A 15077-nucleotide genomic window follows, 5' to 3' on the forward strand; every position below is an offset into this window, starting at 1 on the left:
ATTTAAGCAGAAAAATATACGATTTCTATATATATATCAAAATAAGAAAAATAGAACTGTATAATAATTTATATTATTTTGATAAGTTCTATCATCTCAATTATTTTGATAAGTTCTATCATCTGAATATTTTGAAGTGTATGTTCTCAACTATGTCCATGTAATTTTTCTTATTTTGATATATAGAAATTGTATATTTTTCTGCTTAAATTGGAAATTGTATGAGAGAGTTTATTGGTGATTTCTTTACGTTTATTCACGTTCAGAATGCTTTGGTAGCAGAGTTTTATGGAGTTAAATATGTTAGGGAGGAAACTCAAAAAAATAGGTCTTACTAATGTAGGACTTGAATGTGATTCTGCCTAGGTTAATGGTGCATTTATGGCTCGGACTAAGGTTCCGTGGATGCTTCGTAATCGGTAGAATACTTGTCTTAATTAATGTGGGAAAATAAGGTTTGGGTTTACTTATATTTTTCGTGAAGAGAATGTGTGAGCGGATAAGTTGGCTAACTTAAGATTTATTTGTAGAGAGACTTATTTCATTGGTATAATAGGTTTTTATCTAGTATATTCTTAGAGTTCTTTATGAATAAGTATAATTTACCTATACATAGTTTTTGTCAACATATGAGTTTTGGTCTAATCTCTATATTTTTTTTGTATTTTCTTTATTTTTCTTTTAATAATATTTGTTTCATGTGATGACAGATGATTGTTGTTACTTGGGGTGTCAGTCTAACTGAGATGTTAAGTTGCATAATAATGTTTAACATGAAAGCTTTATATATAAAAAAATAACATATCAATGAAACACTACCAAGTATCAAGTGCAATATACAACTTTGTACGATAAAAAAAGTTAAAATATAGTAATTTATCATGGTTTTTAAATAATAAAAACATAAAAAAAAAACTAAGAAAATGTTTATAAATAAACATGTGTAAATATACTACAGCTAAAATTATTATACACTTCAATTATCAAAAACAAAAAAAAAAACAACTTATCCTAGCTCAAATGAGATCATAGAATAGAAATATAGACATAGTTGAGAAAACAAAATAATTATAATTGTAATCATAACTAGCATGAGTTTTCTAAGCCATTGAATTCTGCCAAAAACAACAATTTTCTATCAGATATTCAGATTCAATTCAATGGTTGAAAAACTACCACCCTGGTGATGTTGCACCAATTAGTTCTTCAACAAGGGTATATTTTGTGTTTTCTCTTAATTTCTTTAGATTTATGATAAGATCATCATTTTTGGATGATCATGCATGATGTGGAAGAAGAAGGGTGAAGGGAGGAGAAAGATTAAAGACACTTTCTGAGATTGATCACGTCAAAACTCATCAAGAGTTTACAAGACATGGTGTATTTGTATTCAACAAAGGGGATCACATGATGGCATAGTGCATGTGTGAGATTCATGTGCAAACAATGAATCCAAGGTGTGAAGAAACAACGAGGGATTCAAAGATTTTTAATTTTAGTTGGAAGTGTATATGGTATCTTGTGACAGGAATAAGGACAACATGTGAAGTTGGATTTCATGGTGTGCCAGTTACATAAGATTGAGATACATAGTTGTTGTTTGTGATCACGTTTCATGTGTCATGTTATAACGTGTTGGGTAGAAGCAAGAGAAGAGAATAGAGGAAGATAGTTGCAGAGGAGGGTTAGCATAGGTTTGATCATCTTCTTGTGAAAAGCAACGTGATTGTGAAGCCTCTTCTGCAACTCTACTTTCCCGGGGTGACTCCCATTTTGAATCTTTCAATCTTCATACCAAGAAAACGCCAAGTTAGATATGTAACAGTAGCAAGTTTGTTTCAATATTCTCAAGTTATTTTCTCCACATTGCTTGGTAGACTCTGGTGATGCAATCCAAGGTTTGAGTAGCTGATCCTCGGATTCATTTGGGAGCATAACATTTTGTTAGCAATGGTAATACCTTTTAACACTTTCCAATTTCACATTGTGTTACTTTTCCTTGCGTGTGCTTTAGTTAGATAGGATTCACATTCTGTTACATGGTTCAAATAAGCACTTTTCATTCACCTATATTTTTTTAGTGTCAGCAACCCTTTGAAGCTTTTGCTTATTTGTTTTAGTCCTATAACATGGAGATGGTTGAAATTCCTTGGTGGCTAGTGCTTTAAACTGATTTTTCCCATTTTTGGGGCAACAAAATCTTTAATATGACTAGATTATATCTGTTTCTAGTTTCAATGAAGTTGTTGTATGATATTATTTCTCGACATGGTTGAAGTAGATGTGGATGGGCATGTTGGATTCTCTTAGAAAAATAATTTAAAAGGTGTGCTAAGGCACTCTGGTTAAGAACAGATGCATCTTATTAAATATCATGCAGAAGTGTTTTGTTTCTGTTTTTACTTTTGTTATGGATGACAATGTTTTGAAGTTTAAAGGGGCTTAAATGTATTAGTATATTCTTATTTGACTGCTGCTTTCCAAATAAGAATATAATCTCTCTAAATGGTTTCACAATAGACTTCTTAAATTCTACATGTTATCTGGTAAAAACTATACTATTAATTACATTTAAAATCATAGTATAAATGACATTCAAAACTAGAATTAAAGATAATAATTATTGGTCATTCAAATTTCTAAAACAAAACTGGCTTTGAGTTTAATGCTTAACATTAACTAGGTAGCATGTACTATGTTGTCATGTAAACTTGGCAGCATTAGCTTCATTTATATGATTGACCTTTACTTGTAATTAATGTGGGAGCAAAGTGTGAGCATGTCCACAATTGATGCCAATATAAATTCAAATGAAATTCTATTATGATGATAAAAGCACTGATTATCCTTTTGAATGCACAGGCTGCTGGTCAACTCAATTATGTAGCAGGGTCCTTTGTGTGGGTTGAGGACCCTGAATTAGCTTGGATAGATGGAGAAATCCAGGATTCTAAGAAAGATGAGGTCACCATTATCTTTAAATCGGGCACCAGGGTGAGTTTCCTCAATGTATATTAAATCATTTTTTATCAGTAAAGAATAAATAAAATAAAATGAGATACTTTAAAAGCGCCTCAACCCTTATACAGATATATAGAAGTGAATAAACGTGAATATTCTATAGAAGAATTGTATACTCCATTTTAAGATTTATTATTTGTTAACTTTAGAAGAATTACACTCATCAATAGTTGTTTGGAATAACCAATGCATGTACTGTATATAAAAGAAAAAGAGATCCAAATATACTATGTGTTTCTTTATATAGTTCTGAATTAGCTCACTTATAAGTAACAAACATACTATGTCATCAGAAGCTGTATTGCATTTCTTATTTCTTCTCCACATATTGGTTTGTAACTGATGATCCAAACATGATCAAATTTAAACATATTAACCAAATATAACAAACATTTTCTCTTTTTCTAGTATATGTAGTTCTTTTCTCCAATGCTTTGTACATTTTGAGGCAATTTTGGGTGTGTGATGCCTTATTATATGGGTGAAAAGGAATATCACGGTATGTTGCAGAGTTTATTCCTTCTCAGTGCATCTGATATTCACATCATGGATACTTCTTTAGAAAGGAATTGTGTAGTTTAGCTAAAATCTTTTCAAGAAGTTTGTCTGCAAGATTCTGCAGTATACTTTAGAGTTAAACCAATTCACTTACACAATGAGATTATTAAAACTTTTAAAAGTACTCAACACCATGTGCATCTTCATTGCAGGTTGTGAGCAAATCGACTAACATGTATCCCAAAGATCCAGAATTCCCACCTAATGGTGTGGAAGATATGACAAAACTGGCATATCTGCATGAACCAGGAGTTCTTCAGAATTTGAAAATTCGATATTCCGGAAATAAAATTTATGTAAGATGTCAAATATTTCTTGTGCAATGAAATTTCATATTTCAGATGTGCTTTGCTTTGCTTTGACAGTCACTGCAATGAAGCTTTAACTTTTGGTGGTGGTGTTTGCAGACATACACTGGAAATATATTGATAGCTGTGAACCCTTTTCAAAGGTTACCTCATTTGACTGAAACTAGTACCATGATGAAGTATAAAGGTGCAGCTTTTGGTGAACAGAGTCCACATCCTTTTGCAATTGCAAGTTCTGCATATAGGTACCTTGTTGCTGCTCTCAGTTTTTTGTGTCTTGGTTTGTGGCTTTAACCTGTTTCTATGGTTTAAACATGATGATGACAGATCTAGATAATTAAGAAACAAATAAGTTTGTAACATGTACCGTATACTACATTACAAGAAAATTATTAAATAGAACGATAATTGTTTTTCTTCTTTCTTCTTCCGTTGAGTAACTACACAAAAGACTTCTCTGTATTTCTGGTTTTATAACTCTTTTTTACAGTTTCTGGTTTCTTAACAGTATCAAAGCTTCTTGGCACTTATGAAATGATATAAAATTATGAATAAGACATGTCTGCATTCACTAACCAATAAAACTATCTACAGCAAGATGATAAACGAAAAAAGAAGCCAATCTATTTTGGTTAGTGGAGAAAGTGGAGCTGGTAAAACTGAAAGTACAAAGATGCTCATGCAGTATCTAGCTTTTTTAGGAGGAAGAGCAGAAACTGAAGGACGGTCTGTGGAGCAACAAGTTCTCGAGGTAAGAAACTAAATTTTGACATGTATTCTGATTATATTTCTGCCTTTTAGTTTTCTTGTCCAACCACATGCTAAATATTACACTACTAGAAATCATTAAATAGAAACCAATTTTAGAGACCACAAATAATTAGTTGTTATATTGACTACATTAGATACTATTTTAGAGACTAAAAAAAGTTATCGGTTTCTATCATTAATAAATAGTTTATCAATTAGTATTTAATTAGCTACCAAGGTTTTAAATACCAATTAATTAGATTCTAAATTTGGTAGCAAAAATATTGGTAACTAATTAGATACCAATCTAGAAACTATTTATCAATAATAGAAATTAATTTAAAAACTAATAACTTGTTTAGTTTTTAAAATAGTATTTAATTTAGTCAATATAGCAACTAATTATTTTTGTCTCTAAAATTAGTTTTTATTTAACGATTTTCTTGTAGTGAAAGTATTGTGATTGTAAATTTAGTGACACACTCTTGAGAAATATAGTCATGGATGTTATTACTTATTTTGCATGTTATTCACACTTGTGCAGTCCAATCCAGTTTTAGAAGCATTTGGCAATGCAAAGACAGTTAGGAATAATAATTCTAGGTACCAAATGTGTTGTCCAGTAATATTTTTTTCCTTTGCAATTTCCTCTGCACCCTCTTTGCCTAAATTTATTTAAATTTTGTCCTAAGTTTCCATAGTATAATTTCAGTCGTTTTGGTAAGTTTGTGGAGATTCAGTTTGATCAAAAGGGGAGAATTTCAGGAGCTGCTATCAGAACATATTTGCTGGAAAGATCCCGTGTCTGTCAAGTTTCTAATCCTGAGAGAAATTATCATTGCTTTTATATGCTTTGTGCTGCACCACAAGAGGTAGATGATTCTTCCTTTCAGATAATAAATTTTGGCCTACAAAATTGAAGATATGCTTTCCATCAAATGCAAAAAATTTGTGTGATAACATTAAGATCTTCTTCCAATAAAATAGTGTATGAGCTATGATCCATAGTGGCTTTGATGCCTCTAGCCATTGAATAAAATTCAAGTTATGGTTAGGGTTTTACAGAAGCACAAGCCTCCAGATCTAGAACTCATATATCAACTTGAAGGATAGTTTCTGAATGTAATTACTTAATGATAAAACTGTGCTTACAAGATTTACTGTTTCATTACAAAAGTTAATGAGCATTCTCAACATGCATATGAGCTTCAAGAGTTGGATTTTGAAATACCTTGTTGGTTGATCTTGTTTGATGTGAGATAATGAGTCTTTGATGTGTGTTGAATGAAAGGGGCTTAGCCCATAGTTTATATTATTATGTTATTGATCCTGTTATTATTCTCATCTGTAAATAAAGACCCATGTGTGTTTAATTTATACAAGGAATATCAATCCTATATTAATTTTCTTCATTCCTAATTAACAATGTGAATTTGTTTTTATTTGAGTTTTCCCATGTCTAGGATGTTGGTAAGTACAAACTGGAAGATCCAAGAAAATTTCATTACCTTAATCAATCAAGCTGCATTGAGCTTGATGGGGTGGATGATTCTAAGGAGTACCTTGCAACTAAGAGAGCTATGGAGGTTGTTGGGATCAGCTCTGAGGAGCAGGTACCCCTCAGTAACATCCCCATTGCAGAGTGTGTGTTTCTTCTTTTTTTCTATTTATTGTTTTCATTAGAAATATTTGTGATCCCTCCTCTCAGGATGCTATATTTCGAACAGTAGCTGCAATACTTCATTTAGGAAATGTTGATCTTGTTAATGGAGTGGAAGAGGTGTTGGATTCCTCTCAGCCCAAGGATGAAAAATCTTATTTCCACCTAAAAACCGCAGCTGAGCTTTTGATGTAAGTGATGCCATTAATTTATTTGCTGTTTCTCTTGAAGATTAATCTTCTGTGGTTATTTATTTACTTGTTTGTTTGTGGAAGGTGTGATGAGAAATCCCTTGAAGACTCTTTCTGCAAACGTATCATGGTGACTCGTGGTGATACCATAACAAAATCGCTTGATCCAAATTCTGCAGCTCTCAGCAGAGATGCATTAGCTAAAATAATTTATTCAAGGCTTTTTGACTGGTAACATCTGTGATGCTCAAAAGTTTACATATCCTTATAAAAGCTCATTTTAATATACATGAGTTTCTGTGTAATTTGATTGATGGAAACATGTGTTTTTCAGGATTATGTGCAAGATAAACGACACTATTGGGCAAGATCCAAAGTCAAATAGTTTGATTGGAGTTCTAGATATATATGGATTTGAGAGTTTCAAGACCAACAGGTGCTTAACCAGTACCTTTTTTTTTTCAGGTGTTTGTTTACATGAAGTGGGATTATTAACTATGGGAAGTTATGTGCAATGCATTTATTAACCAAGGGACAATATCTTGATATGCATCTGTCTTCTTTGCATGTCACAGTATTTTGTTAAGCTTGATTCAAGCATAGGATAAATGGTTAAAAAATGTTGTGGTAGCTGGTGTTAGAATTTTTGGAGAGTAGAAATAATTGTGTTGGTTGTTGATGGGTGAGAAAGAGGGTGTAATTTTTTGGATTAACCCTTTTTATGTGGCTTACTAACTTTTGGAACTCTCCTATGATCTAATGGTTACTTCCAGCTTTGAGCAATTTTGTATCAATTTAACAAATGAGAAATTACAGCAACATTTCAACCAGGTTAATTTCGTTTATATTTTCCATCTTGTTGGAATCCATTTTCTGCTAGACAATTTATGTTGTAGACTCAATTAACAACATTTCATTATGCAGCATGTCTTCAAAATGGAGCAAGAGGAATATAAAAAGGAAGAGATTGATTGGAGTTATATTGAGTTCGTTGATAATCAAGATGTTATTGATCTCATAGAGAAGGTGTAGTTCACAATTCCATCCATTTTTCCATTGTAGGGAACTTCTATCATTTTCTCATCTCAGTCTTGCATGAGATTTAGTGTGAGTATCATTAACCTGATAAGTTTTCATGATGCTTTTTTTGAAACATCCATTCAAATTAAAACTCCTCATAAGTTAATCTGTCATGATTAGTGAATAGTGATTATTCTATTGATGTTACAACTACCTAGATTTTTGGACAAAGTGATGATAATGGTTCAGTAAATTCTTTTTAATCTCACAATCTATTTCTAAAGGAAGTAGATGCAATGCTAGTGCATATAACTGCATATGTTAGGACCAAGTCATAGCAATAACCTTAAGAGAAAAGGGTTTAAAAGTGAATCATAAGAGGAAAAAGGAGTAAAAGGGTAACAGTTCAGCAGGAGTTTAACAGAGTTAGTTTAGTTTTGCCAATAAACAAGACCTTCTTTAAGTAGAGTGGCAATGAAAGGGTATTTGTATACCTTGGTTCATGGCTTCTGAAGATGAGTTTCAGAATCTTTTCCCTCTGTGTAGTATTGTTTCTTGTTAGGCTTTAACATTTTCTTTTTCTTTAAAGAGTTTGCATTTGAACTTTACTGAGCTATACTTGTTTCTTCGTATTTTACATTTCTAATTCATGTACACTTACAATAACTTCAGAAACCTGTTGGCATTATTGCTCTCCTGGATGAAGCCTGGTATGTATTTGATCACTGAGTGGTTCAAACACTTGATTATGGTTGTTCAATTAGACATAGAATGGCTAATATTATTCACTTTTGCAATAAATATACTTCTAGATGGTATATTTAATGGCATCTGCTATGCATGTTCTTTGAGATTGTGAGTTTCACCTGCTTATTCTTTGTAGTATGTTTCCAAGATCAACGCATGAAACATTTGCTGAAAAGATGTATCAAACCTTCATAGGCAAGAAACGCTTCAACAAGCCAAAGTTGTCTCGCACTGACTTCACCATTAAGCACTATGCCGGTGATGTAAGTGAAGTACATTTTGATCTGCATAGTTTTCTCAAGTTCTGACTAATTTTACTTTAATTTTTAACTAGTCAGCATATCAATTCAACTTAAAATATATCAGCAAAGAAAAAGGGTTTAATATGTGGTGATTTTCAATTTCAGGTCACTTATCAAACTAATCTTTTCCTTGATAAAAATAAAGACTATGTTATTCCAGAGCATGCTACTCTACTCAGGGCCTCCAAGTGCTCCTTTGTTTCAGGGTTGTTCCCACCTTCACCTCAGGATGCTACAAAATCGAAAAAGTTCTCTTCTATAGCCACTCAGTTTAAGGTTTGTTTTGTTTTTCTTTATAAAAGCTTTCATGTTAGGTATCACTATACAACTTGACATCTCAGTTAGGCTGATACCTCAAGTAACAATAATCATCTATTATCACATAAAAAAAGTATTATAGAGAGACTAAACCAAAACTCATATGTTAACAAAAACGATACATAGGTAGACTATAACTATAAGGTCTGTTTTGTTTTGCCAAGTATATAATTGCAAATTATCTCTGCCTTGTATTTATCTACATTATGCTAATGCATGTATTACAAAGCTACAACTGCAATCATTGCTTGAAACTCTAAATGCTACCGAGCCACACTACATTCGTTGTGTAAAGCCAAATAATGTTCTGAAGCCACGGATATTCGACAACAATAATGTGTTGCAGCAGCTTCGATGTGGAGTAAGTTCAATACCATTTTGGCTGTGTTCTCTTGTATGACATGCACTATTAAAAAACTATTAAATAGAAATCAATTTTAGAGACTAAAAATAATTAGTTATTATATTAACTAATTATTTTGTCTCTAAAATTAGTTTCTATTTAATGATTTTCTTGTAGTGATGAGTACTTTGGCCAAGTGACTTGAGACTTTGTGGATGCCGTTCACAGGGAGTATTGGAGGCAATTCGGATAAGTTGTGCTGGATATCCCACTAGAAAGAAATTTGAAGAATTTGTTCAGAGGTTTAGCATCCTGGAACCTGAGGTTCTGAAATCATGGTATTTTCATGCCTTTCCACTTTTTGTTTTTCCTTTTCCAGTCATGTAGATGAATCTGATTCAGGAGTATTTGAAACCGAATAACAATAACAATAACCATACATTCTCAGCCGTGATGGGATGACTGCTTGCAAGAGGATTCTAGATAGAGTGGATCTTAAAGATTATCAGGTGCCAATTTATCCAACTAGAGTTTCTAATGATATCAGTAGTAACATTTACATTGCATGCTGGTTTACTTTAACATGGATTGGAATAAAATATGTTGTGCATAATTAGGAGATATTTATTCTGTAATTAAGCTGGCTCTGATACCATATTAAGAAGTAGATTTTAAGAACCTTATAAAATCAGTTTATAAGGTAAGGTTTGCATACACATATATACTATGAAATGTCTTAATCTCTAGTCGATGTTGGATTTCCAACAAAATATTATTTGGATATTTTATTTTTTCTTTCCTTTTCCATTGGTTTGAGTAACACCATGAAGAAAGCAAGTAATGTTCTAGCTATTTACTAACAAAGTTAACTGCTATTGCATTGCATTTCTGTGTTTTTTTCTTTAATCAGCAATAATAAACTAATTAAATGGAGTCCTTGGAGTGCTTCAACCCATCAACATGATGCATCATATTTACAACACATCCTATAGAATATACCTTCAAACATGTATATATTGATAAAAAATTATGGAGTCACATTACATCAAGATTCTAAGAATCTTAGAGCACTTGCAGTCCATACCTAAACTACAAAAGCGTTTATCTTTGAATCTTTTTCTCCTTCGGAATTATGCATTTGCAGATTAAACTTGATCGAAAGGACAAATGTTCTGATTTTGAAACAACTTTGTTATTGAGGTTGAGACTTTGTCTACCTGTACATCTGATGTGCAGTCTCCATCTCATTGCGATTTTGCAAGAGGCATATTGAGATACAGCGGCATATGTTTTTGCAATTCACCAGCCACATGCTTTTGACATTCATGTGCTTGTGTGACTCCTGGATTTAAGATTATAAAAGAAAATGAAAAAACTCTTGTTGAATGAACTATTCCCATTGCAGATTGGAAAGACAAAAGTGTTTCTGAGAGCAGGTCAAATGGCAGAACTAGATGCATGTCGTGCAGAGGCCCTGGGAAGATTTGCAACTGTCATTCAGAGAAAATTCCGCACGTTTCTCTGTCAGAAACAGTACATCTTAATGCAGTTGTCTGCCATAGAACTTCAAAGGGTTGCCAAAGGTGTCATTTATGTGAATCCTTTAGGACTGTTTGAAGTGTTTTACTATGTAATCAATGAAATACTATTACATGTTGATTACATTTTTTTTATAAAAGTTTTCATGTTAGATGTTAGATATTACTATGCAGTTGTTGATTCTACATTTATGCGCTCTAAATTTAATGTAGGAAAACTTGCACGACATCAGTATGAATGCATGAGGAGAAAAGCAGCTTGTTTGAAAATTCAGAAAGATTTCCTAATGCATATTTCCAGAAATGCTTACAAAACCATTTATGCATCAGCTATTTATATTCAAATTGGTCTGAGAGGGATGGTTGCTAGAAAAGAACTTAGATTCAGAAAACGATCACTAGCTGCAATTGTTATTCAGGTAGGATAGAGAAGCATTTTCTTCTTAGTTAAAGAAGACTACTATCTCAAACTTCTGCTTAGTTTTCCCTATTTAAAATATACATGAACAAAACTTAGATACTCTAGCATAGGAATTGTTGATGTTATTTTGTAATAAAATTTGGAGTTTTACTTTGATAATTTGCATCTTAGTAACTACAATGTATACTACTGAATGAAACTCTAAATATGAATGAAAAACAGCACCAACAGTACCTATGGTTCTGTATGTAAGCTTTTGCCTTTATATATTTGCCAATTACCTTTGTTTTCTTTCAATCATATCATAGGTATAAAGATGAAAACTTTCTACCCTTCACTAGGACCATAATGAAAGGAACATTGTTTAGTAGACTCCCCATCTGTCATAACTGTTGCATAATCAGAAAAATTATTGTGTAATTAAGTGTAGATTTCATTCTCTATTTACTGTAACTTGTTAGTGATTTGATTTGTACAAACTCATTATTTCTTATTTTCATTACCTATTATTTCTTTTCTTAAAGTTGTAAACCGTCTATAAATTGAGACTGTATTCACATTTGTAAATCACATCAGAAAAATACATTTCATCTATTTCTTTTAAGTATAACTATAGAATCTCAACTGAAATTTAAGTCTTTTACTTACCCTTTCTTTCATTGTAATATGTTTTTCTTTGTAAAGACAGAACAAGCTTGAGGTTAAAGCATTGAAAGTGTTGGAAAATTGTTTATATCAGTAGTAATTGTATTATATTTGGTGCATTATACATAAAACTTGATTAATTTAATGGGTTTTTTTCTTCTTATCATAGGTTCTATATAGAGGTTATAAAGATCGTACTTATTTCCAGAGGCTAAAGAAAGCAACAACATTTGCAGTGTGTTCCAGGAAGAGAGCATTGGCTAGGAGAGAACTTCGAAAGCTTAAAATGGTGTTCCCTCTTCCCTCTTGTTTACTTTTAAAAATTATCAATCATACAATGTTTGATGTGAATCACATTTCTGAACATTGAACCCCTCCATCACAAGTATTTCCAATGACAATGATGGCTTATCTTTTGTAACAAGAACTTTGATGTTATCACCAACTAATATATATATGTATAATGCATATATATACATATATATATATATATGTACATCTAAATTTCAACTTAGTGCAGGCTGCCAGGGAAGCCAAGGCACTTGAAGCTGCAAAAAATGATCTGGAAAAGCAAGTCAAAGAATTAACTTCTTGTCTAGAAGAAGAGAAGACAATGAGGGTAATTTATTTATTTACAGTAAATGAAAATGCAGAAGCATGTAATAGTGTTTCTTCATGCCTAGTATTGCTAATTTGGTTATTTTATTATTTATCTCCAACATGCTAAATGTTGTTTTTATCATTATGATATTGAGGAAGCTAAGACACAAGAAAATGAAACACTGCAACAAGCTTTGCAAGAGAAGGAGGTTCGGTTACAAGAAATTGTGGAAGCCAAGACACAAGAAACTGAAAAACTAAAACATGCTTTGCAAGAGATGCAACATCAGTTCCAAGAAATTAAGGAAGCCAAGACACATGAAACTGAAAAACTACAGCATGATTTGCAAGAGATGAAGCTTCAGTTCCAAGAAACTAAGGCAGTGCTCATTCAGGAACAAGCTGCCAAGAAAGTAGTTGAGCAACCTCCAACTATGCAGGTATTCCTGTTAATGATGTTCACATTGAATTGATTGATAAGTTAATGACAAAAAATGAGGAACTCATTGTATATTTTCAAGGAAGGAGATTGATTATTTTGAAATGTTCTCCTTGACTCACCTGAAGATCTAATCTTGGTTTACTTTCAAATTTCCTTCAGCTTGTTTTTTCTTTTTAGATTGGTGTCTTCATCCTTTGGTTTATATGTTTTCGATTAAAAACAAGTTATTTATGTTAGGTTTGACAAGTGATTCCTTCTGCTGTTTGTGGGGGTTGTTGTTGTTGTTTGGACTCTTGTGAACTTTCTGTCATAAGGATTGAACCACCTGCTGAGATGGTTCATATTTATTTATGAAGTTAATAATTAAGTTGTTAAGTGTGTTTCATTTTTTATTCTGTGCAGGAACTGGTGAATTCACTGGAAAAGAAAATTGTGCAGGAGTTACCTACTAATGTTACCAACTATGAGTTGATCAATAAACTTACTTCAGAAAATAAACATATTAAGGTACAAATTAAGCATCAAGTATTTGAAATTTATGCATTGTTGTAACTATTATTATTATTATTATTATTATCTTTATTTTTTATGTTTTACAGGAACGGATTAAACTATTGGAAAAGAAAACTTCTTTACAAAAGTTATCTGCTAATGTTACTAACAATGAGTTTATCCATAAGCTTACTTCAGAAAATGAACATCTTAAGGTATAATTTCAATAATAAGTGTTTGAAAATTTATGTTATTGTGTTGTTATTCTTATTTTTATGTTTTACAGGAACAAATTAGTTCATTGGAAAAAAGTATGCAGGATGAGTTTCCTATTAATGCTACTCACAATGAGTTGATCAATAAATTTCACTCAGAAAATGAACATATTAAGGTATAAATTAATTAGTAAGTGTTTGTGATTTATGCTATTATTATTATTATTATTATTATTATTATTGGTATCTTTTGTACTTTTAATAAACTTTATTAGTTTATGGGAAAAGAAAATTGCAGAAAATTTCCATTTGATATTATTCAAAGTTAGGGAAAACTGAGTCCGTTCCGTTTAAGTCAGGTTTTTTATTGGTTTGGTAAAATTGACTAGGGGTGTTTCTTCCTGCACCCCCATCATTCTTCTTCCTGCACCTCATCATTTTTTAAAGTATCCAAATTGCCCTTGTCATTTTATTTGGAAACGTGGATTCCATGGCAGTGTATGAGTTGCAGGTTTTTACACCATTGAGGTTGTTGCAGCAAATGGCAGAGCTATGGTGGAGGTGGTGGTGTGTTGAGAAGGCTTCGTTGGTGGTTTGAGCTAAAAAAAACGAGTTATGTTGTATTGTTTTGGATTATTATGACATCTTTTTAGAATCGGGTTTTCAAAACGACTTTCGGAGTTGGTAATCTAGAATGGGTAAAATGAATTCTAGAATCACAATTTTGTAAGTAAAAAAAGACGCATTGCATAATGGGATTCTCCATAACGCAAAGTTGTTTACATAATAGACGACCTGAAAGAAAAAAAAAAGCATTTAGAAATATTTTTTTTGGAACACATTATTTTAATTTATGAAAAGTTAAATTTCAAAGTAAAATATGTGTTTCAAAAAAGTATTTTGGGATGACTTTTTCTCTCATGGTCATTTTTGTCATTTCAAATTTTTGATGGAGTGTAGGAAGAAGAATGATGGATTGCAGGAAGAAACACCCAGTGTGCTAGTTCATCAGTTTTTTTAGAATATATATATATATATATATATATATATATATATATATATATATATATTCTTAAAGTACATTTAATTATGTACATATTTTTTAATCTTTAATTGATTAAGTTAGATAATTTAAGTGGATTATTATATTTACTTGCTAAATTACTCTGTTGTTATTTATAATTGAAATTTAATTTATAAGTGTTGAAATTTAAGTTCATCTTTTAAATAAATACTATAATGTAATAAAGTATTAAAAAAAAGTCAATAGACCAAAGTAGACTAGCAAAAATAAAATGTCAGCATGTCTTGCTAAAATTGTGGTGAGCTAATGGCTTCACCCTCTATATCACTTGTAAGATTTATTATGGAAAATGAACATTTTAAAGTATAAAAATACCAAAAATAAGTATTTCAAGACAAGATTCTACATTGATATAATTAATGTAAAATTTGTGGAGTTGAATTTTTGTAAATGTTAAGATGTTATAATCAATGTAAAAATAC

The 15077-nt window shown here is 31.5% G+C and overlaps 1 protein-coding gene across 1 annotated transcript; it reads left to right on the forward strand.

The window, feature by feature from the left end:
* The first annotated feature begins 2868 nt into the window (after window positions 1–2868).
* On the forward strand, window positions 2869–13753 carry LOC137808803 (myosin-7-like). Its single transcript, XM_068610086.1, has 26 exons — window positions 2869–2994; window positions 3732–3875; window positions 3987–4132; window positions 4482–4638; window positions 5182–5240; window positions 5350–5509; window positions 6101–6250; window positions 6346–6488; window positions 6573–6719; window positions 6823–6924; window positions 7262–7319; window positions 7413–7514; window positions 8181–8218; window positions 8392–8518; window positions 8663–8833; window positions 9105–9236; window positions 9447–9556; window positions 9667–9727; window positions 10624–10801; window positions 10970–11175; window positions 11992–12111; window positions 12343–12441; window positions 12578–12862; window positions 13267–13371; window positions 13464–13571; window positions 13643–13753. Exons 2-26 carry the CDS (start codon window positions 3753–3755, stop codon window positions 13751–13753), a joined length of 3198 nt encoding a protein of 1065 aa, XP_068466187.1. The 5' UTR covers window positions 2869–2994; window positions 3732–3752.
* Window positions 13754–15077: the final 1324 nt, after the last annotated feature.

The sequence above is a fragment of the Phaseolus vulgaris genome, chromosome 3, assembly GCF_000499845.2.
Source record: "Phaseolus vulgaris cultivar G19833 chromosome 3, P. vulgaris v2.0, whole genome shotgun sequence".
In the NCBI taxonomy this organism is placed as follows: Eukaryota; Viridiplantae; Streptophyta; class Magnoliopsida; order Fabales; family Fabaceae; genus Phaseolus; species Phaseolus vulgaris.

What these genes read in the sequence shown, in the direction of transcription:
- LOC137808803 (XM_068610086.1), top strand. Translation starts at nt 3,753, where the DNA reads ATGTATCCCAAAGATCCAGAATTCCCACCTAATGGTGTGGAAGATATG. An exon ending in CTATAGCCACTCAGTTTAAG is followed by an intron (nt 8,834 to 9,104) that starts GTTTGTTTTGTT and finishes TGTATTACAAAG; the next exon opens with CTACAACTGCAATCATTGCT. An exon ending in CCTGAGGTTCTGAAATCATG is followed by an intron (nt 9,557 to 9,666) that starts GTATTTTCATGC and finishes ATACATTCTCAG; the next exon opens with CCGTGATGGGATGACTGCTT.